Raw genomic sequence first — 23,819 nt, 5'->3', positions numbered from 1 at the left:
CAGACGTTGTCTAAAAATTTTTTTGCCAGGCGGGTCAAAAAATGAGACGCCAACGCGAAACATTCTTGACAGGTATTGCTCGATCATTGGGTTAGAAAAAAAAAGATGGCCAGGTTTGTCTTGAGTTGAAAACAAAACCGGGGTTTTGAGAATTACCATAGTCAAAATAAACACTTTTGCCGTTTTCCCATAATAGAAAACAATTAATTATTAAAAAAATAAAAAGTGAGAATAAATTTGATTGGGTAGGTAGAGCAGCCCGGCGTACAAGTCTACACGATTACCCAACACCACCAATCCACGTGGACATTCATCTCGTACCTACCTCTCAACGCCACGTCGACCTTCACCCCAATCCGACGGTCAACCAAATCTTCGATCCAAAGGATATTATTACTTACGTCCTTTATCCACTACAAAACTAAACTAAAACTGAGAAACAAAGCTTCAAGAAGAACACAAAGATATGGGGTTGCAATTCAACGCGTTGCATCTTTCGTACGTGGTGCACGTGCTGGGTGTTGCCGGTGCGGTTATGGTTCTCGTTTGGAACATCTCCTTTAGAGGCGGCTTAGCTTGGGAGTCATCGACTAATAAGAATCTCATCTTCAACGTAAGCCTATTTTGTAATATTATTATTATTTGTTATATAAGTTTATGGTTTTATATCTTGTGAGTTGTTTGATTATATGAAATTGGTTAGTTTATGTTTAACTTGGTGTTTAGTTTAGCCTTTTAAGCTTATGCTTATTAACTTTTATAAGCTAATTTGAAGAAGCTTATTTAAAGATGGTTTTTTAGCTTATTTGAAATAAGTTTATTTGTGTAAGGTGTAACTTACTCATTTGTCTTCAAATGGTGGCGGATTAGTAATTATTGAAGCAACTTATTACTCTAACAAATTAAAGAATGGTGGATTTAACAACTTATTAAGACTTATAATTAACTTGTAGAATATAAGCTAATCCAAACACTTAAAAATAGCTTATCAAATAATAGAAAATAAGCTATAAGCTACTTTAAAATATAAGCATAAGCAAAAAAATAAAAGCTAGGCCAAACAACCCCTTAGGGTTTTTAACAATGTTTTAAAAACAAGGTATACCCTGTTTCGAACAGGTAGCCGGTAACCGTCGATTTTTTAAAAATACTGGTTTTAAGCTCAATAGATTTTGATATTTTTTGTGGTCCATATTTTTAAAATTGGCTTTGAACCTAGCAAATAAAGTTAAAACCAGTAAACTAGTAAACGATGTCATATACCTATTGCACACTTTTATTTTTTTTAAAGTTTTGTTTAAAAATCAAGTACTTTTGTATTATTTTTTTATTATGGATTAGCTATTTTGAGTTAGCATTTTGAAGAGGTAGGTCCCAGCAGAGCCCAGTTGGACCCGCAAGACTCACCTCAAAGAGGGACGTCTGTGCAGCTGAACCCGCAAAGACACCTTCAACAGGGACGTCTGCGCAAAGGCTAAACTCGCAACCCCTTGAAGAGGGACGTCTGCGCAGAAACCAACTGGGCCCACAGGACCCACCATGCTCAGAGACGTGACGTCCTTACGCGCAGTACGCAAGCTGTTCCAGCAGGAAAAGCCTCCCAATGGTGAAGTACTCCGCCTGTTCCCGCAGCTGCGGATACAAGCCATCAGGGAAGGCTACCTGCGCAGCAAGGCTACACGCACAAGGCACTTAACTCTTAAATAATTCAGTAGTCACCTAAAGAGGAGATGAGCAAGCCGGGAACACTCCCGCACAAAGCCGGGAACACTCCCGCACAAATAAGCCAGTCCGTACGATACTGGAGGATCTTCTGTACTGTACCTGACGAGGTATGGACAAAAGATCTGACCAAAGATACGACAGCTCACTGACAACAGTATGACGAGCAGCACGCTCTTGTACTGTATGTCACTATTAGTCGCTGCCTACTTACCAACCTGTCGGAAGACGTGCATAGCCTGCAGTTGGTGGAACAGGAATAGTACACAGCCGGCCTGGTCACTATCAGCCGCTGCCTACCCACCAACCACCAGCATGGCATGTGCGTAGCCCACAGTTGGCAGAACAGGAACACTATTCAGCCGGCTGTACCTGCTTGGAAACCTACCTTCGGCTATAAATACTCCAACACCTTGGAACGGTATCATGATCTTATATCTTATCTCATATCTCCTATCTTGATATTACCTGATATCTGCTCTAGTCATTCTCTTAATATACACTTATATTCAAGAGCAATCTAGTCTGATTCTCACGCCGGAGGGTGGTCACAAGGAGGTACCCCCCTTCTCAGTGACGAGCTCACGGTGTCTGTTTTGCAGGTTATCAGAAGAACCATCTTTGCCGGACCTAACCCTCGTGGGAAACATCTACTTAACCCCCAGATTATTCGTAATCTGCCCGGGGTCGATTAGTGTTTCTTCATCGGCGCCATCCGTGCATAAAAGCTATAACTAATTTATTCAGTTTTTTCAAAACCTCCGAAAAGATGGTTAAGGTTACTCCGTTGCCAAAGCCAGCGAGTGACCAAGAAATCCCGGCAACCACAACCCCAGCTACTGGGGGGAACACCGGCGAATACACACATTTTACGAACACTACCCCGGTTACCCGAGCCGGGGCAAGTGCAGTAAACAATCCTCCCCTGGGATTCATTGATACCCAGGTGGAAAGACAACAGACGAGGCCCCCTCGCCAAACACTTGAACAAGTTAAAGCTTGGGCGGAAAAACGTCAAAGGGAATTCCAAGCTGAGTTGGATGAACGCTTGCGTTCACTCCAACAGGCTGACGAATTCAGAAGCACTCAACAGCTCAACATGAGCAATGAGTGCGAGTACTTGGACGATGATTCGGAGGAATCCGACACCGACGCAAACCCTCGCCATAGGGCGAAAGGGAAGCGTAAGGAAACGGACTTCCAACCGAGAAGGAATTTTGGAGAAACCTTCAAACCAAAAAACGCGGGTGGAAACCCACGTGACTTCTCTAAAACCTTCAGACCAACCGCTGCAAATGCGGGAACCTCCAAGTTTGCAAGGGACATTGCGGAAGCAATCGCCCCAAGAAGTGCCAAACAGATGTCAAACATCGGCACCTATGATGGTATATCTGACCCAGACGATCATTTGAACAGATTCATAGCGGGGGCAACCGTCAGCAACTGGACGGAACCCACGTGGTGTTATATGTTCCAGATGACGCTGGTTGGAGCAGCCAGAGCGTGGTTCGACCGTCTACCGGTCCACCACATCTACGATTGGGCAGACTTTCAACAGAAGTTTAGCCAACACTTCAGCCAACAAAGAAAGTATACCGAAGAGCAATGGACAATCCTCAATTGCATTCGAGAAGAAGATGAATCTTTGCTAGACTTCATTACTCGCTTCAACTCAAAGAAGCTAAGTCTGGGTAATATTAGCGAAGATCTTGTTCGCGCTGCTTTCATCCAGGGCGCGAAAGACCCGGAGCTCATCCGCACCTTAACGGGTAAAGATGGCATGCCATCCACATGGGATGCCATCATGACAGCAGCTAAACGCTTCGCGGAAACGGAAAAGCAACTGGGTAGAAATCTTCCCCAGAGCACAAACCTCTACACCCAGAAAACAAGAGAAAACAATGTCCTTACCGCTCGACTAAACAAAAAGAGGAAGCTAGACATTTGGCAGTCAAGGGTAAACTTTGACACCTCATCCGGCTCGCACCCTCGGTTAGGCGGAAAGGATAACATGCAGTCGTCGAACCGGAACTCCAGATGGACGCCACTCACCAAAAGCGTCACCGAGATATTCAACACTGAGAGACTCCCATGGCCAAAGGCTCCAATGATCCGAGAGCGCCACAACGCTGATCAGAGCAAATTCTGTGACTTCCACAGGACAAAATGCCACAACACCGAGGAATGCGTAGACTTGAAGGACATCGTCGAAGCATTTGTCAGGGATGGGACACTCATGCACCTCGTGGCGTAATAAACGCTGAGCAGGCTAATGCGTGTAGAACCCCAGTTGGGGAAAACACGAATAAAACTGCAGCTTCAATGTCGGAGACTACAAACTGAGTAAACAACGAGATTCCGAACCAAGTGCAAATCGGCTCGAAAGGCTCGATGACACTACCAAGAACATGGAAGGGAGCTCAATTACACAGTCTGCATGTAGATCAATTCCAAACTTGTAAAAGGCCCAGAGCCACTTCTAATGGAAATGATTCTCCTTATCACATTGACGCTGATGGTCTTACATTTATATTTCTACACTGATATGCCGGTCTTCACCGCATACATAAGTGGGAAAGTCGTTGCGTGTTGAAGGCGGCAAAACCCGCATAAACACAAAAAACGGCAAACCTTCACGCAGGTCAGCCATAGGTAAAGTTTGGTCATCCCACTAAATGAAAGTGACGGTCTTACCCGCACAAATCATGATAGAGGAAACCGAACTAACCTATTGACAATCGCGCGTCGAACGGTTATTTTATTCAAAATGCTGATGCCGGTTTTCACCGCATAATTGTAAAGAAGTCGTTGCGTGTGGAAGGCGGCAAAACTCGCATAAACACAAAACCGAAAAACTTCACGCAGGTCAGTTATAGGTAAAGTTTGGTGATCCCACTAAATGAAAGTGCCGGTCCTAACAGCACAAATCATGATAGAGGAAACCGAACTAACCTATTGACAACCGCGCGTCGAACGGTTAACTTATTCTAAACACTTAGAAAATTTCTAAGGAAAAGATGAGGAAAACCTCTACGAAGGTCAGATATAGGTAAAGTTTAGCTATCCTACTAAGTGCAAGTCCCGCACAAAGCCGGGAACACTCCCGCACAAATAAGCCAGTCCGTACGATACTGGAGGATCTTCTGTACTGTACCTGACGAGGTATGGACAAAAGATCTGACCAAAGATACGACAGCTCACTGACAACAGTATGACGAGCAGCACGCTCTTGTACTGTATGTCACTATTAGTCGCTGCCTACTCACCAACCTGTCGGAAGACGTGCATAGCTTGCAGTTGGTGGAACAGGAAAAGTACACAGCCGGCCTGGTCACTATCAGCCGCTGCCTACCCACCAACCACCAGCATGGCATGTGCGTAGCCTACAGTTGGCAGAACAGGAACACTATTCAGCCGGCTGTACCTGCTTGGAAACCTACCTTCGGCTATAAATACTCCAACACCTTGGAACGGTATCATGATCTTATATCTTATCTCATATCTCCTATCTTGATATTACCTAGTATCTGCTCTAGTCATTCTCTTAGTGTTCCATCAGATCGGTTCTTTATTTCCTGGTTCCATCAGATCGTAAATACTTAATCGTAAATACTTTATTTCCTGAATCTTTAAGTATTTGTTAAAGCATATGAGATTAAATAATTAATCGTAAATACTTTATTTCCTGGTTCCATCAGATCGGTTCTTTCACATTGATGTATGAAACTTAAAGTTTTATCGAAATCTTTTGAATCTCGATGTAAGGCAAATTTAGGATAAACAGTAAACATAAATTTACCATATGCTAAATTTCCTTGTATAGCTCCTAGGAGAGCATCTTGTCTATTGATAATTCTATTATCAACTAGAGCCATTTTTATTGGAAAGTTAATTCCATCTCTAAATTGCGCTTTTAGGAGAATTTTTACAGCGCCAATATGTACCATAGAGAGGGACTTTCTTAACTCTGGTTTTATTTGCAAAAGTCCTTGATATTACCTAGTATCTGCTCTAGTCATTCTCTTAATATACACTTATATTCAAGAGCAATCTAGTCTGATTCTCACGCCGGAGGGAGGTCACAAGGAGGTACCCCCCCCCCCTTCTCAGTGACGAGCTCACGGTGTCTGTTTTGCAGGTTATCAGAAGAACCATCTTTGCCGGACCTAACCCTCGTGGGAAACATCTACTTAGCCCCCAGATTATTCGTAATCCGCCCGGGGTCGATTAGTGTTTCTTCACATTTATATGAAATTACAGGGTAAATTATTCAACCCGGTTGAACCTTCCGGTACAACCACCAGATATACTATTTTTTAACTCAATCTGGTACAAGTAAAATACTGGTTTTTAAAACATTGGTTTTTAATTTCTTTGGCTGTTATAATGAAATCGTTGACTGTCTTGGTACAAGGATTTAAGTGATCTGACATTGTGTTTGTTTAAGATTGTGTACGTTTCCAAATTGCATGTTTTTATTGTTTTATAGATCTTTGACAATAACAATTTGTGAAGTACCTATGCATTTATGTTTCAGTTAGATTTGTATTATCTGTCTGTCCGGTTTCCTTTGTTGCTCCTTGAAACAAGTGGTTACTTTTGAGTAGTCCTATAAATAAATCGAACGTTCACGAACTAACGAGAACCAGGAAGTCCATTTATGTGTATTTAATAAATAATAAACTAACGAACATGAACACACGTTTTGTTCGTTCATTTATGCCCGTGGACGTCTGTTTATGTTCGTTCGTTTATTTACATTCGTTTATGTTTGCTCGTTTAAATTTTAATAAATACATAAGTAGTTGTAATTATGTAAATACAAACATAAAGGGGGCTTGTTTAAATTATATATATAAATACTTACTCGTTTATGTTCATTAATGCTAACTTATGTTTGTTTATGCTTGGCCAATTATGTTCATTTGTGTCCGTTTAACTTTGTTCAGTTATGTTCAACGTTAGTTTGTTTATATTCGTCTGTGTTCGTGTACGTTCGTTAACTATTCGTTTAGGTCTTAAACTAATGAACATGCCCACTTTTCGTAAAGAGCGAACATGAACAAAAAAAAATCATATGAACGAATACGGACATGCCTAATTTAGAGTTTATCTTAATTCTTAATTTTTTATGTTATTTACCAGGTCCATCCAGTTCTAATGCTTATTGGTTTGGTTATCTTGGGTGGTGAAGGTAACATTATACAATCTTACTTTATACATTCCATCAACAAATATTTAAACTATGATTCATATTTATATTATTTTTTGTTTTTAACTTTTGTAACATGCAGCTATAATAAGCTACAAAGCTCTTCCTTTCAAGAAGGCTGAGAAGAAGCTTATCCATCTTATCCTACATGCCATTGCCCTGGTACTTGGTATTATTGGAATCTATATGGCATTCAAAAACCACAACGAAAGCGGTATTGCAAATCTATACAGTTTACATTCCTGGCTTGGTATCGGTATCATCGTTCTTTATGGCATTCAGGTAATCTGTCATTTATTCAACATTTTCGGTTATAATACTTGTACTTGGGGGTGGCAAATGTGGCCCATGGGTTGAATGGGTTGTATTAAAATGTATATAATGGGTCAGAATGGGTCAAACTAAAACAAGAAAATGATTGAAACAGGTCAAAACGGGTTGACATTTCTCAAGTTTTTTTTTATTTTTTTATTTTTTTTATTTTTTTGTATATGGAACGAGTGAAACGGAGAAAACTTTTTAGTATTTTTACTTTTTTAGTTTTTTTATCTATATTTTAAGTTATAATTTTTTAATTATTTTTTTTGAATTTTTTAATGAGGGGTTTTTGAAATCTCAACCCATTTGGACCTAATTCAAAAACCCCTCATTAAAAAAATTCAAATAACATAATTAAAAAATCATAACTCTAAATATAAATCAAAAACTAAAAAAGTAAAGGTACTAATATGTTTCCTCTGATTTCTCGTTCCATTAAAAAAAAAAAAGAAAAAACCTTTAAGAAATGTCAACCCGTTTTGACCCTCAATCATTTTATATTTTAGTTTGACCATTCTGACCCATTATATACATTTTAATACAACCCAATGGGTCACATTTGCCACCCCTAGTTGTACTGTGAGATTAATATGTAAAATTCATTTGAGCAGTGGATTTACGGGTTTTTGGTGTTTTTCTACCCGGGTGGAACTGCTGATCTAAGAAAAGAGTCGCTTCCATGGCACGTGCTGTTTGGGATATTTTTGTACACTTTGGTTGTTGCAAATTCAGCACTCGGGTTTCTTGAAAAGTTAACGTTTTTGGAGAGTTCGGGGATTGAAAAATATGGTTCCGAGGCTTTTCTGGTTAACTTCACTGCCATCGTTGCGATATTGTATGGCACGTTTGTACTGCTGACCGCACTTTCTCCTGGCCCTGAGGAAGACAACCACAGCTATTCCGCTATATAATTTGTGTTTTTATGTATTAAATGCTAATTATTGTTATTGTTGCAGCTGTGTTTGGTTGCTGTATTATTTGAACATATATATGACTATTGCATATATATATATTATGTTATGTATGTTGTCTTTTGAAGTTAAGAAAACTTGTCTTTCTAAGTTCTGTTAATGTATCAGTCATATACTTGTGTGACATGTGATGATTATTTATTCAGATCAAAAATTTAAAATTTATTCTTTTCGATACAGAATCGACGACTAAATATTCTTGGAAAGTAATTGAGTTTAGCCGAGTTCTATGATTCGATCAAACGTTGTCTTCGCAAATCATCGACTTATTTTCATTTCAGACATTTTTTTAAACAATGGGTGTAATCATGATTCATGAGAGAGGTGTGTGAATTCATCGACTTAATTCGTCCAACAACGTTTTTCCTGTAACCGACGACTAACTGTGCTAGCATTATGTCAGTCGTAGAACGTTGGGTGCAAATATGTTAAAAAAATGGGATTGTTAACAGACATTTTATTAGTTAAAATTGTTATTTGCCAAAAGTCGATAGCTAGAATTCTTTAATGCCATTTTTTATTGTTTGAACATATATGTTTTATAGGCTTCTGGATCAAATACAAATACTTCTTTAACATAGTTTTGTCTGTGTCAAGTGGCACTTTGTATTTGTGTTCGAGTTCATGTGTAAATGTTTCAGTATGTGTCATTTTCGTGTCAAATTTTTAGGTCTTCGTTGTCATTCGGTTAATCGCACAACCCACAAACTCTACCCGTTTGACTATCTCAATGAACGATGGAACGTGCTGTCATCATATTAAGCAAATCAAACAAGCATATACACATGTATAAAACCAACACGTGTTCGGGTTTACTGCTTAGTGGTAGCTCGATTGTTTCTCCTAAAAGACGTCGTCGGTTTAAGCCTTGGCGTCTGCCTCTAGGGGTGGTTTTGCCTAGTTGTTAGGGGTTTTTTATTTACATGAGGTTTTGGAGTCGGACCTGAAGTATCAAATATGGATGGCAGTGAAACTCGAACCCGATGGGAAAACCCGATATAATTGGGACATGTAATACCCGACTCATTAGGGTCTGGGATTAGTTTTGAAATTTTTCGTTGGTTTGGGATTTGTAATTTACCTTGTTACCCGGCCCGATAGCATTGACTCATTTACCTGATTATATACCCGATGTACCCGTCATACCTTTTTTTCATATTGTATATAAAGTATATTCTAAGTATTCTAAAAATATTATTTGTCGCAACTTGTTTATGCCACTTGTTCCTTCGACATGGTTCTCTCAAGCGCCCTAATACGTTATATATGTATAATACGTTATATTTGTATGGTACTCATTGTTGGTAATTGATTATTTATATTTTGTCAAAAACCTGATAAAAACCCAATGGGTCATGGGCCGGATTACCCAACGGGTATTTTGTCAAATCTTGATAAGAAACCCGAAACCCGACGGCTAATTACCCGATTAAAATCTGTTGGGTTTTGACAGACCTTAATAATTAGGTATGGGTTTGAGAATGTCTAAACTCGACCCAAACCCATTGTCATCCTAGTATCAAATAATTAAAGACGGTTGAAATCCCGACACATGTAAACTCAGAAAAGTGGTGGTTAAAAGAAAGAGAAATCTGCAATTTGCCTCCCTGGTTTATATCGTCGCGAGATGGGTTAACCACTGAAAAAGATTTTGCGAACTTTGCGCCACTGTGTTTCTCCGACGGGTTCTTCTGACTCCTGCCGTCAGTTGACCATCAGTTGACCGTTGGTATTTTAGTAATAATACCAACATATTAAGGGTATTTTAGTAATCTTCTAATAAATAATTAATATAATAATAATAGTAATAATAATAATAATCGTAGAACATCAGCAGTAACAACTCATTACACTCCATCATCATCAGTAGCAACGCATCTTCATCATCATCAACCTCACATATTTGATGTTCTTCATCATCATCAACCTCAAATCCTCAAACCCACCACCAAGTAATCGAATCTCTCAAATCCTCAAACCCAAAAATCATTCCGACCAAAACCCCTAACCTCCGGCACCACGTCGTCGCCACGGAAACCGCCGCAGCCATGGATTCCGGTCATCTCGTTTTTCCGGTCATCGTTCGGTTCAGGTGAAAAGTTTATAAAAAAATGGTTCGTTTGGTTGTTTTCGGGTAAAAATTTACTAAAAAATGATTCGTTGGGTTGTTTTCGGGGTCGGTTTGGGTGAAAAGTTTACTAAAAAATGATTCGTTTGGTTGTTGTCGGGTGAAAATTTTACTAAAAAACGTTTCGTTTTGGTTGTTTTCGGGGTCGTTTAGGGTGAAAAGTTTACAAAAAATGGTTCGTTTGGTTGTTTTCGGGTGAAAAGTTCACTAAAATATGGTTCGTTTGGTTGTTATTGGGGTCGGTTAGGGTGAAAAGTTTACTAAAATGCGGTTCGTTTGGTTGCTTTCGGGTTAAAAGTTTACTAAAAAACGGCTTGTTTCGTAGTTTTCGGGCGAAAAGTTTACTAAAAAACGGCCCGTTTCGTTGTTTTCGGGCGAAAAGTTTACTAAAAAACGGCCCGTTTCGTTGTTTTCGGGGTCGGTTCGGGTGAAAAGTTTACAAAAAAATGATTCGTTTGGTTGTTGTCGGGTGAAAAATTTACTAAAAAAAAATTCGTTTTGGTTGTTTTCGGGGTCGTTTAGGGTGAAAAGTTTACAAAAAATGGTTCGTTTGGTTGTTTTCGGGTGGAAAGTTCACTAAAATATGGTTCGTTTGGTTGTTTTTGGGGTCGGTTCGGGTGAAAAATTTACTAAAAAACGGTATGTTTGGTTGTTTTTGGGTTAAAAGTTTACTAAAAAACGGCTCGTTTCGTTGTTTTCGGGCGAAAAGTTTACTAAAAAACGGTCCGTTTCGTTGTTTTCGGGCGAAAAGTTTACTAAAAAACAGCTCGTTTCGTTGTTTTTGGGTGAAAATTTACTAAATAACGGCTCGTTTGATTGTTTTCGGGCGAAAAGTTTACTAAAAAACGGCGCGTTTCGTTGTTTTCGGGTAAAATGTTTACTAAAAAAACGGCGCGTTTCGTTGTTTCGGTGAAAAGTTTACTAAAAGAATGTTTATGTTGATTGTGTGTTCGGGCTCGGGTTTGGGGTTTACTAAAAAACGGCCCGATTCGTCGTTTTCGGACGTAAAGTTTACTAGAAAACGATCCGTTTCGTTGTTTTTGAGCGAAAATTACAATAAAAAATGACCCGTTTCATTGTTTTTGAGCGAAAATTACAATAAAAAACGAGTCGTTTCGTTGTTTTCGGACGAAATGTTTACTAAAGTTCACTAAAAAACGGTCCGTTTCGTCGTTTTCGGACGAAAAGATTACTAAAAAACAACAATTTTTGTCGTTTTCGGGCGAAAAGTTTACTAAAAAACGACACTTTTCATCGTTTTCGGACGAAAACTTTACTAAAAAACGACACTTTTCGTCTTTTTTGGACGAAAACTTTACTAAAAAACGAAAATTTTCGTTGTTTACAGACGAAAAGTTTACTAAAAAACGGCCCATTTCGTCGTTTTTGGACCAAAAGTTTACTAAAAAACGGTCGTTTTCGTTGTTTTCGGACGAAAAGTTTACTAATAAACGGCCCGTTTCGTCGTTTTCGAATGAAAAGTTTACTAATAAACGGCCCGTTTAGTTGTTTTCGGGCGAAAATTTACTAAAAAACGGTTCGTTTCGTTGTTTTCGGACGAAAAGTTTACTAAAAAACGAGTCGTGTCGTTGTTTTCGGGCAAAAAGTTTACCAAAAAACGAGTTGTGTCGTTGTTTTCGGGCTAAAAGTTTACCAAAAAACGAGTCGTGTCGTTGTTTTCGGGTGAAAAGTATACCAAAAAACGAGTCGTGTCGTTGTTTTCGGGCTAAAAGTGTACCAAAAAACGAGTCGTTTCGTTTTTTTCGGGTGAAAAGTTTACTAAAAAACGAGTCGTGTCGTTGTTTTCGTGCTAAAAGTTTACCAAAAAAAAGAGTCGTTTCGTTTTTTCGGGTGAAAAGTTTACCAAAAAACTAGTCGTTTCGTTGTTTTCGGGCTAAAAGTTTGCAACAAAACGGCCCGTTTCGTTGTTTTCGAGTGAAATGTTTACAAAAAAATGAGTCGTTTCGTTGTTTTCGGGCTAAAAATATTGCTAAACAAACCAGTTTTTAGTGAAAATATTACTAAAAAATTGTTCTTTTAAGTTTTTTACAAATGGCAAAATGGTTGTTTTCAAAATGAATTTTTAAAATGTTGGTAAGTGATGAAGATGAAGAGGAATTCTTAAATAAAGTGAGGAATATATATTACATATTTTATAAATATATCTAATGTTAGTTCAGTTCAAATGGTTGGTGTTGTTTGTTGTTATTCCAAAGGTCGCGGGTTCGACCCCACTGTCTACACGATTTTAGAACATAAGTTTTATTATTAATTATAGGCTTAGGGGTAAAATGGTAATTTTAACGTTTTTTTTTTTCAGTCGACTCACGGTCAACTGACGGCAAGGGCACAGACTGACCCGCCCAAATTTCACTGTGACGCAAAATTCGCAAAATCTTTTTCAGTGGTTAACCCATCTCGTGACGATATAAACCAGGGAGGCAAATAGCAGATTTCTTTAAAAGAAAACAAATTATTGATGTTGAATTGGACAAACGACATATTAAATAACGTGACAACTGTGTGATAGAAATAGAGCCCCAATGAATTCAAAAGCCTATTTAATCTATCTGTCCACGCGCCCATTGATTTTTTTTTTTTTTGAACATACAAGCTTTCCTCCTACTATTTACATTATACCGCCAATGCCAGGAATCGAACCCTGGACCTCTCACCAAAAGGCCAAAGCCTTTACCATCCCACCAAAGTGGTGATGGCATCGCCCATTGATTTCTAGTTGTAAATTCCACTACATAATCTCTTTTTCATAATTGTGCCAAAAAGACTTTCATGTATTGTAGAAACTAATCTAAACATATGTTCATTACAAAAGTATACGCATGTTCTACCAATGGAGTTGATCTGATTGCAAAGACAAAGTCTTTAAATATTTAGATTTAGAATGGAGATATTAAGTTCAAGTCTCGTAGACAATAATTATCAAAAAGAAATTCACTATTTAAAACGAAAAAAGGAAATAAAAGTTCCTAACTATCTGGAAATCACTTCCTAATATCATATACATGGATTGTGATTTACATGGAAAAAATCACGCATTGTTAAAAACTTGAAGAAAAGTTAAATTCAAATCCAAATAACGGGTTGTTACACATTGTGATTATATTAAATGGCTAACGTTATATTCAGCTTTAAATCGTCATGTTTTCACATCTGGATTATTTAGTGTGCCATCCACCACTAAGGGTTTATGTTGCCTATCTATGTTTCTAGATTCACTATTATGGCATGTTGAGTTAAAAGGAATATATGGAAATTAAAAAAAAAATGATTTTTACACAACTACAATTGATTGGTATACCGCAAGTACATAATGTAACATTTTTAGTGTGCGTGAAATAGTTTTAATGATATACAATTTGCATCCTTTAAGAAAAAAAAGTCAATTAACGATACACATTTTGGGACATATATGTTGTGGTTCTGAAGGGCTATCTAGATGATTATAATAAATCGAAGATCAACTATATTATGCAGGGCCCGTTTAACGTGTTTGGAGGCATAAAATTAACTAAAATATTGAGGGTTTTTTTTTAAGTGTATAACTATAGAGAGTATCTATGAATTATGAAATATGAATGATATACAGTACATCACATTCCTTTTTAACTTATGACCCATCACTGAGTTTTTAATTAAAAAAAAACACTTACAAAAACTCAAAATACAAACTTTTATTTTAGAGAGATCCTATAAAATTGGAGGCTTAAAGACTTGACCTTATTTGGCTTACCCAGCATGATATCATGATTATCATATATTGAATTTGTAATTTACAACGAAATGAAAGTTAAGGCTAGAAATGTAAAGTAACCAATAGCTGAAGTCCTTTTTTACAATACTTTTTTGGAAAAGAATCTGCATCTCTGTTTCCTTGGAATAGTAGTCTTTTGAGTCGGTGATAATCATTATTTTATGCATTAGTGCTATTTATTTTATTCAATTGCTTTTCTATAAGGCCCGTTATATTCTAACAAAATTATGAACCTACACATTACTTTTGAAGAAATTTACATTTTCTTCCTAGAATCAATTCGGAACACTGTTTTGTTTTAATACATGATTTCAGAAATTATGGAGTTGATAATGATAATAATGTAGTTGTGTAACAACTGATTTTGATGCAATAGTCATAAATCTTATAACGTTATCTATTTTACCGTAACAGAGATACGAAATACACAAAAGAGAGAGAAAAACTTGTATTTAGAGAGGTGAGAGATCAACAATGATGTAAATAATAGTTCTTGTAAGTACAATATAAATCTCCTACTTCGTATTATCTTCTTGTTTAAATTGTAAAGTTTTTATGGTAATTTAATACTGTCAATATTAGAAGCTTTTGTGTGGTCTGGAAAAATCGTGCTCAACATTATTGTAGTATTCCGCATGGCGAACAACTGGTCGCGGATAACTAGCCCCTCCACATGAAGGGATACGGCTGTCCCCGCTGTGATAACTACCCTCAGGACGATACGTCGAATCGTATCCGTCCAGTTCGTCCTCATAAGACAGTACCCGCATGTCTATGTGGGGACGAGGATGTAATCTCCGGATCTCACCCAGATTTTGTTCCAGTGGCTGACTGTATTGACTGTGACTTCCCCTTATGGGAGGAGAAATGGATCTCCTAGGAGAATCATCATACGTCAGGGTACGGGCATGAAATCGCTCATTCCGCACCCTACGTTCATACTCAGCTTTCAAATTGTCTTGTTGGATACGAAGCCATTCGTCCGGAGACAAAAGTCATTTAGATCTGGAGTAATGACGAACTCTTCTTGGAATAGAATCACCGAAATTTTCTCCTAGGCCTAACTCCGAATGAGTTCGGTTAGCATCTCTCATAATTCGTCCCAGATCTCCTAAATTGGAACCCCCTGGGGCTATAACCCAAGTCAGTAGTTGGTATAACAACATTTCCCGATGTCTACCGGGGTAGCACCTATTTGCTGAGTAAAAAGCCCCCGAGCCGTCGAACCACCCAAGGTAAAACCTCCAGGGTTTACAGCATTGGTTCGTGTAACAGGAGTCGTGATTCGAGCAAAAACAGACGTTGCTCCTTCACGTGTTTCAGGATTGAGATCTCGTGAAGACTGCACCTGGTTCTCCGTCGGCCCTTTAGGTAACTGATTCATATCGTAAAGAGAACGGAAATTTTTTTTTTATGTTGTTCTAACAAAAGCACGGATGGCGCCAATGAAGAAGCACGAATCTACTCCCCTTAACGGGTCCTAGATCCAATGAGTCCACAGGGTAGGATACGGTTAACTGCCAATACGATATGAACTCAATTCCCAAAGTCCAGTGACGTGAACCTGCAAAACAGACATCGTGAGCTCGTTACGGGAAGGACAAGAGAGGGGAGGTATTCCCGTAACCACCCTCCGGCGTGAGAATAAGTACAATTCCGATGAATATAAAGTATTTAAGTAAATAGTGAGAGTACAGTGGGAGTGAATATGAATACCTCATGATGATTGAGAATGTATTTATAGCCGAAGGGTGTGAGAAGGTGATTGGGCCAGCTATCTCTTTAGAAAATGCTCTTATAACCACCCGGATACGTGTTCTCATATGATAGGTTCAATCTATACGTTGCATGTGCATGTATAACAACTTGGACACGTGTCCACATCTGATAGGGTGGTATACACCCCTGGCCATGTGTACGGTTATAACGGCCTAGCCAGGTGTCCTTTTCTGGTTGGTTGAGGGATTACGTATTGCTCAAGAAAGCATCTTGGTAGGTCTTCTAGAATATTATCGGTTAATGACAGCTGTCCGGGGCATTACCTCATGGGTTATTTACGCGGACGGATGTTCCGTCTTGCGGATGACTTCTGAGGATGCAGGGATGCTTCTGCATGCCCTGTGAGGGTGTTTCCCCCGCCTATAATTATGCGGGTGGTCCATATGTCCCGCGGGTGCCTTATGAAGGACTTCTGGTTGACCCGTGGGTACTACTTAAGGGTATTTGGGTCTTTTTGGTACCCTACCTCTATAATAGTTCTTGTAAGTACAATATAAATCTCATACTTCGTATTATCTTGTTGTTTAAATTGTAAAGTTTTTATGGTAATTTAATACTGTCAATATTAGAAACTTTTGTATGGTTTATGCTTCGATTTCTTAGCTACAATTTATGAAATTTGGATTATAACACTCTATACACATTAAAAAACAGAGGTATTAGTAGCCTCTCAATTCTCAATGATACGGGAAATACTTTTCTCATCCTACCCGTAAAAATTAACCATCTTTCATAAAAGCTTGCAAAACTTATGGAATGGTAATCACCGTATTTTAGACTAGTTGTAGTGGGGGTGACGCCCTGCCACCTCACCATGATTCTCCCGGCCAACCAATTATAACCTGTACACATGGGAATGTTAAGGGGAAAAGAAAAAGAAACCCTTTTGGCGTTATTGTGTTCACGAGGCAAGGTCTCAAGAGTGTGGGGCCACTATTAAATCCAACCAATCAAATTCAACTCACTCACCTTTATATTAAAAAAAAAGTAATAGTTATGTTGTTAGTTAAACAATTACGCTTTTTAATGGGAAAGCTAATGAGAGTCCGCATGTCTACGTCTATGTAACGAGACATTTTTCACTTTTTATTTAAACCACCACATACATATAGTCTTAGTCTTATATTCTTATACATAAACATCAGATCTTTTGAATTAAATTAGCATACAAACATACTTAAACTTCAAGTGTTTTTTTGTTTTTGATAATAAATGATAATAATAAAGTTGATTTCACGTAACCTTGGGCATTTATATAGTCAAAATACTTCAACAATAAAACTTAACGAATACATTCAAATTATCACAAGATACTTCTTTAGAGTCCCTAAACACCAGAAAACCGTATATCCCCAATACTTTAAAAACTAAGACAAAACAATAATCATGAGAAATGATGTTTTAAATGAGACATGTTGGTAAGTTAACGTTTAATTATAATAAAGAAATGGTGTTTACATGTTTAGGAGTTGAGTGAATGAAGCGTAGACAACTCACCAACCAAACTTTTGGCTTTACAGCAATTCCATTACCGGAAGATAAGTAATCAAGCAATCTTAATTACGAAACAAATGAACAAAATACATTGTTATTTTATGATTTGATTCACACTATATAATTTATAATGAAATCTCTCATTTAAACATATGTTACATTTTAGGGACGGTGATATTTAACGTAACACAACAAAAAGTTGTTTTGGGTCGCTTGATGTAACTTGTTTTGTTAAATAGGTTAATCCAAACATAACATGTTTAATAAGATAATTAATTTGTTAGTTTTTTTATCTTTCCAATTTTTAAAATTTTATATTTAGATATTAGTAGTTATTTAATTTTTTTTAATATTCTAACTTTTAATTTCCATGTAACAAAAGGGTCCATGCTGAAATCTATATCACCTCTTATTTCCAAATTTTAACTTTTATCCCCAAGAATTCCTCGAGCTAAATATTTTAACTAAGGCACAACCACACAAGGTTACAAAAATGTTTCATTTGAGTCGGAATACTGATTACTTAAACTGTTACTAGGGCACACGCTAGGTGTTACTTATATTTGCATCGATAAAAAACACAACATGATTTTAAGTGTGCTCGACACGATATTTATAGGTCATGTTCGGGTTAAACAGCTAAACCAACCAGTCAACCCAACACAACTAACACACTAGTTTTTATACATAAATATGATTAGTTAGACAATGATAATAACTATAGATTTGTATAAATTAACAAAAAGTCTAAAAGAAAGAAGAAAAAAAAAAGCAACAAAAAGGGCATGATGCTTTATATAAAACCCAACGGCTCTCATCTCCTTTACAAAAAAATCTTTAATTTGAAAAACAAAATTTAAGAAAACAAAAGAAGCAACAACAGTCTGTTAATTGTAGGTTGGCCAACTCAACTCAATTCATAATATAATATAATATAAATAAATAAAATCCAGCAATCTATATAACAATCACACTCCTTGTCCTTTCCAACCCACACTTTGAATCTTTTCATTGTTTCCATATTCCATTATACTCATTATTCTTGAATTCTACAAGATATGGCAGTAGAAGATACCAAGAAGGTGGAAGCGGAACCCGAGTGCCAGCCCGAGACTCTCGTCAAGGAGGACGAGAAAGCGATCGTCCCAGTCGATCCTCTTGTTCATGAAGAAAAGCCCGTAGATGACACTAAAGCTCTAGCCGTCGTTGAAAGTAATCTAATCTCTAGTTTCGCTTTTCGAATATAATTCGTTACACAAAAAAAAATTTTAATTTATGCCCTTTAAGTTTAACTTTCTGCTGTATGAGTGGGATTTTACTGGGTACGTTTGTTGGTTTATTATGTTACTCGTCTAATGGTTTGATAATATGACAGAACCAGCAGAAGATTGTGAGGAGAAACCTATAGGTGGTGTCAACAGAGGTAATCTAAACAATTTTAAATTCTAATTGAAAATAATTAAGATTAATTAATTTGTTTGTTTGATTAGATGATGTGCTTGCTAAAGTAGCAACAGAGAAGAAAGAGGCGCTTATTAAAGCATGGGAAGAAAGCGAGAAGTCTAAAGCCGAAAACAAGTAAGACCGCAGTTAGATTTTCATAAACTAAGAACATAATTTGTGTCTTCCAGTTTACTAAATGTTTTTTTGTATGATTGAATAGAGCTCAACAGAAGCTATCTTCCATTGGAGCATGGGAAAACAGCAAGAAAGCCGAACTAGAAGCCGAGTTGAAAAAGATCGAGGTAACATATTTGAACTCAACCAGAACGGGCAGAGCCGTTTCCGAGAATCATTAAAATTTTTGGCCTGTAAAAAGTTTTTTTTATTGGTTTTAAACAATTAAATATATTTAAATTGGTTTACTTGTCTATGATTTGGGTTGTGCAATTTTTTTTATAAAGATGAGTTAAGTAATTGGGTTTAAAATAAAAAATACGTATTTTTACAAAAAAGATATATATATAATTATATGAAAAAATCGGGCCGGGGACATTTGACCTCCTGCCCCCCCCCCCCCCCCTTCCTTCATAGCTGGCCCTGAGAACAGGATTTCGGTTTCTTTTCAAACCGAATAATCACCCTTTAAAAATCATTAAACAGGAGGACTTGGAGAAAAAGAAGGCGAAATTTATAGAAAAAATGAAGAACAAAATAGTTCTCATCCATAAAAAAGCTGAAGAAAAGAGAGCACTCACAGAAGCCAAACGCGGTGAAGAGCTTCTCAACGCGGAAGAAATGGCTGCTAAGTATCGGGCGACTGGCGCAAAGAAACTCCTCGGGTGGTTTTAAAGCTACATTGTCTGTCACTCACTAAATATGCATTTGTATGATTTTATTCATTTTTTTCAAGTGTGTTTCTATTCTATTATGATTGGTTTAATGCTTTAAATATTTTGTGTGCATATGTATATGTATATTACATTACTAGTTTACTACACTAGCCATTTATTAATATATGAAAAAAAAAACAAGTTTGCAAGTTACAATATTATTTCATCAAGTTTCAAACTTTCAAGCATCTGTTCTAATGTAAACACCATTAATATTAATACCTAAAGGCAAGAGGTTATGTTTTTATTCACCTTATTCATACTGCAAATACTCGCCGTCATTAGGAAAATCGAGCAGCAGATCCAAAGTTATATCCGATGAATTATCCGCTTCAAACGAGCCTTGAGACTCCAAACCATTTGTCAAAATCTCTTCCGCTTCCTCTGCTTCCATCTTCACTCTGACACGCTCCTTGACAACGTGATCACAAGATCCCGACTCAAACTTCATGGCTCCAAGAGTCGGGATCTCACACGCCACCTTATCAAAACTCATATGCTTGTTAAACGTGTCTCCGTCGCAAGATCCCCATTCATGTAGCATGTTAATGTTATTGTTCTCACTCGAGCCGTCCGGAATGAGAAGCATGGGATCCATTGACTCCACTGTGGTGTCCTTGTTCTCCATTTCACCCATGTGGCCAGCTGGTGAGAAGGAGTGCTTTGTCTCTGCTGACGTGGACGGTGAGCTGGATTTCGGGATCCGTTTTCTTAGATGCGAGTTCCATAAATTCTTGATCTCGTTATCAGTTCTTCCTGGTAACCGTTTTCTTAGATGCGAGTTCCATAAATTCTTGATCTCGTTATCAGTTCTTCCTGGTAACCGTGACGCGATCGCTGCCCACCTAATTCATAACTTAACCGAATTAACTTAAATCACAACATATCAGTGTTGTAAAAGTCGGATTCCAAGGCCTTGGAATCGGCGATTCCTAGGTCCTCGGACATCAACCTTGCCGTCTTTTCCCAACTCGGCCACTATTACTCGCCAAGGTCCAACTCGGTCAAAAGTCGGAGTACTCGGGATTACCCGGCCTCCAAGGTCAACTCGGTCACAATTTTTTAATTTATTTTATTTATTTTTTATTTTTAAGTAAAAAATTAAAAAAAACAACAAAACATGAATTTTTTGAATTATGTTTTTTTTTCATACAAATTATGCTTATTTTGACGTGAATTATGCTTATTTTGACATATATATAATATCCAATAATTATTTAATGTTATATTTATCATGTCCGAGACTCCGAGTACTCCCTATAAGAGGGTCGGCCGCCTATGAATCACCTAGCGAGTTTTACAACATTGCAACATATACTATCAAGAAACCAGAAACCCCTGAAAATATATTATTAACAACAATGGTTAACATGTAACACATAAAGATAAAGTGGTTCTGGTTCATTACTTGTTACCGTGCACGCGGTGCAGATTAAAAATTGTTTGTTCCTCTTCATAACTAAAAGCACCGCGCTTAATATCAGGGCGAAGATAATTCGTCCAACGACACCTGCAACTCTTTCCACATCTTCGAAGACCTAAATTAACAATTTCACACAATAAAACAAAGAGGTCGTGTTCGTTTCACGTAATGGAACTGGAATTTGCATAGGATTTAGAATCTGAACATTCCAATCGGAATTGGAATCCAATTCCACTCTTGATGTGTTCGTTTGAAAAATGAATTGGAATCTATCACCACGAATACGCATCTCCAGCAAACCCACCAAGTTCTGGGTAGGAACCCGGGCCGTGTTCGGGTTCGAGTCGACCGACCGAGTCTATGGCCCGGGTCTACGTTTCGTTTCGCATTCGGGTCTACACGGTGGCGAAGCTTGGACATACACGTCGAGGGGCCGGATTCAATATGTATACAAAAATTCATAAACTAGAGGGGGGTGGGCTCAAAATTTTGGTCGATAAAGATAAATTTACACCATGTATAAAAAATTTTGGTGCGAAAAAGGATAAATTTACACTATCGAGCATAAAAACAAAGGGGCTGGGCTCAAAATTTCGGTCGGAAACTGTAAATTTACACCATGTATAAAATTTTTCGGCCGAAAAAGGATAAAGTTACCTTACCGAGCCAAAAACGTAGGGCGCAGGGCTCAAAATTTCGGTCGGAAAAAGGTAAATATACACTATGTATAAAAATTTTCGGCCGAAAAAAGATAAATGTATACCACCGAGCGAAAAAACGGAGGGGGCCGAGGCCACACCTGGTCCCAACTAAGCTACGCTTGGGTCTACAGTCTGGGTCTACGTACGGGTTGAGATCGACGGTCCATGTCTACGTTCCGTGTCGAACCGCACACAAACTGACCCAAAGAGTCGAGCCTAACCCGTACCGACCTGAAAGCACTACGACCCGCATGCGAACACACCCGGACGCGACCATTTTAGTTGACCGATCGAAGATTCCAACAAATTTACTTGAATTCCTCCACATTTTGGAAGGATTTGGAATTCAATTCCAATTCCAGTTCTCTGGCAACCAAACACACCAAAATAAAATTAAGATTCCAATTACAACGAAATAAACACATAGGAACGGAAATCAATTCCATTCCATTCCAACGAAACAAACACACCCAGAATTTCACAAGCAAATTCTTTTGTTTTTTCACAAATTATGCATATCCATCTTTCTATATCCATATAGATCTATAATTTTACAAACAACCAGCAACCAAACCGAACCGAACCTGCAAGTTTAGGGAAAGACCGCCAAGTACCATGACCGTGTTTGGTGATATAGTCAACAAGTAACTTATCCTCTTCAGGAGTCCAAGCACCTTTTTTCACTTCACCCTTGTTACAACATGGTGCTCGTCCCATATTACCCGCTTTTCGGCCTCTCTTTCTCATCAAACAACTTTTTTTTTCACAAAATCTAACGGAATAATCAACCCGAGCCAGGTAACGATTACAAAACACTCAGTAGTTCAATTGCATCACACGAAACTGAGCAAGCTTCTTCATCTCTAAACTTACTATTCTATAAAAATAAAATTAAAAACCATAAACCACCGCAAAAGTGGAGCTATGGGAGGGAGGCTACAATAATGGCAACAACAATTAAACGTGTTGGTTTATGTTTTATGGCGATTTGACACAAAAGTCAAATATTTCTAGAAAGAGGTTATTATGTTTATATACATAATAATAATAATAATAATAATAATAATAATAATAATAATAATACGTATAGTAAATAATGCAACAAAAATACTTAAAATGTGATTTAATTAAAGAAGATGATTATATTATAGGAGGAGGGTTTTGTTGAAGATTTGGGATGAGGGTTTTTTGTTAAATTGTTGATTTATGAAGAAAGACTGAAAGAGAAAGAGTTGTTCAGTGTGGTGTTTGTGTTTAGTGTTTACTGCCACCCAACAAAGAACAAGACAAAAGTTTCAGACTTTTCACATAAAGATTGATCCCACGTGTCTTTCAAAATCTCACAACGAGCGTTGCGTAGGCGACTATGCAACTTTTTTTAATCTTTTTTTTAAATAAAAAAAATCATGAGGTTTTGTTACCATACATTTAATATAGTGATAAGTGTTAACGATGGTCATTCATATTTTGATGGGATGATAAGAGTGTAAAATCATTGAGGTGAGAGGTTTGAGGAAATAAAAAGGTGCTAACTAGTGAAATCAGATAAATTGGAGTTTGTGTTATGTATGCTGTCTTTTAATACGATATGATCGGAAACTAGTTAAAATCGAGATTCGATATAGTGGAATCGTTAACGTTACAACCAGTGTTGTAGAAATCGCTAGAAGTTAGTCGGACGGTGGAGTAGGAACTAGCTATTAATAGGGATTAGTCGAGATTAATTGGATTGGAATTTATATGTAACTTTTCAAATATGCATATATATTCCAATTTTCAATTTATATCGTATATGGACCAATGGGTATTAATTTGGCAACAAAGATGGGGTGTCGACTAACGAATTATCAGGGATTAATTGACGTTTAGTCGAGATTTTTACAACACTGGTTACAACTAAACAAGTGATTGCACTTTCTTGGTTTTCCATTGATTTGCTTATCTATAACAATACAAAGTTAATTTT

The 23,819-nt window shown here is 37.5% G+C and overlaps 3 protein-coding genes across 5 annotated transcripts; 2 read left to right on the top strand and 1 right to left on the bottom strand.

The window, feature by feature from the left end:
- The first annotated feature begins 414 nt into the window (after window positions 1-414).
- On the top strand, window positions 415-8,241 carry LOC143581572 (transmembrane ascorbate ferrireductase 1-like). Its single transcript, XM_077064333.1, has 4 exons — window positions 415-613; window positions 6,868-6,916; window positions 7,017-7,216; window positions 7,864-8,241. The coding sequence occupies exons 1-4, from the start codon at window positions 467-469 to the stop codon at window positions 8,161-8,163; spliced, it is 696 nt and encodes a 231-aa protein (XP_076920448.1). The 5' UTR covers window positions 415-466; the 3' UTR covers window positions 8,164-8,241.
- Window positions 8,242-18,882: 10,641 nt separating this feature from the next.
- Window positions 18,883-19,778, top strand: LOC143581561 (remorin-like; the record flags this gene model as incomplete). The annotated part of the gene is made up of 3 exons (XM_077064324.1): window positions 18,883-18,974; window positions 19,060-19,141; window positions 19,500-19,778. Coding segments are annotated over 3 exons (363 nt in total), but the record flags the coding sequence as incomplete, so codon positions are not given.
- A 42-nt stretch (window positions 19,779-19,820) lies between these two features.
- On the bottom strand, window positions 19,821-22,881 carry LOC143581556 (transcription factor MYB17-like). 3 transcript variants are annotated; one of them, XM_077064320.1, is made up of 4 exons: window positions 22,438-22,881; window positions 21,138-21,267; window positions 20,560-20,574; window positions 19,821-20,499 (listed from the first exon to the last, which is right to left on the bottom strand). In XM_077064320.1, the coding sequence occupies exons 1-4, from the start codon at window positions 22,598-22,600 to the stop codon at window positions 19,983-19,985; spliced, it is 825 nt and encodes a 274-aa protein (XP_076920435.1). In that variant the 5' UTR covers window positions 22,601-22,881; the 3' UTR covers window positions 19,821-19,982. The 3 variants fall into 3 exon arrangements, with proteins under 3 accessions (XP_076920435.1, XP_076920434.1, XP_076920433.1); XM_077064319.1 differs by having other exon boundaries at window positions 19,821-20,496; window positions 20,557-20,574; window positions 22,438-22,880; XM_077064318.1 differs by having other exon boundaries at window positions 19,821-20,574.
- Window positions 22,882-23,819: the final 938 nt, after the last annotated feature.

The sequence above is a fragment of the Bidens hawaiensis genome, unplaced genomic scaffold, assembly GCF_021521415.1.
Source record: "Bidens hawaiensis isolate Kalapana, Puna unplaced genomic scaffold, B.hawaiensis_p1.1 tig00031103_1, whole genome shotgun sequence".
Lineage (NCBI taxonomy): Eukaryota > Viridiplantae > Streptophyta > Magnoliopsida > Asterales > Asteraceae > Bidens > Bidens hawaiensis.
Note: the sequence above shows the minus strand (reverse complement) of the source record. Positions and strands in the feature narration are given on the sequence as shown.

Coding starts and splice junctions, on each gene's coding strand:
- LOC143581572 (XM_077064333.1), top strand. CDS start 467: ATGGGGTTGCAATTCAACGCGTTGCATCTTTCGTACGTGGTGCACGTG. Junction 6,917..7,016: donor GGTTATCTTGGGTGGTGAAG/GTAACATTATAC, acceptor TGTAACATGCAG/CTATAATAAGCTACAAAGCT. Junction 7,217..7,863: donor TCGTTCTTTATGGCATTCAG/GTAATCTGTCAT, acceptor TCATTTGAGCAG/TGGATTTACGGGTTTTTGGT.
- LOC143581556 (XM_077064318.1), bottom strand. CDS start 22,600: ATGAGAAAGAGAGGCCGAAAAGCGGGTAATATGGGACGAGCACCATGT. Junction 21,268..22,437: donor GTCTTTCCCTAAACTTGCAG/GTTCGGTTCGGT, acceptor TTGTTAATTTAG/GTCTTCGAAGATGTGGAAAG. Junction 20,575..21,137: donor CACCGCGTGCACGGTAACAA/GTAATGAACCAG, acceptor GTTATGAATTAG/GTGGGCAGCGATCGCGTCAC.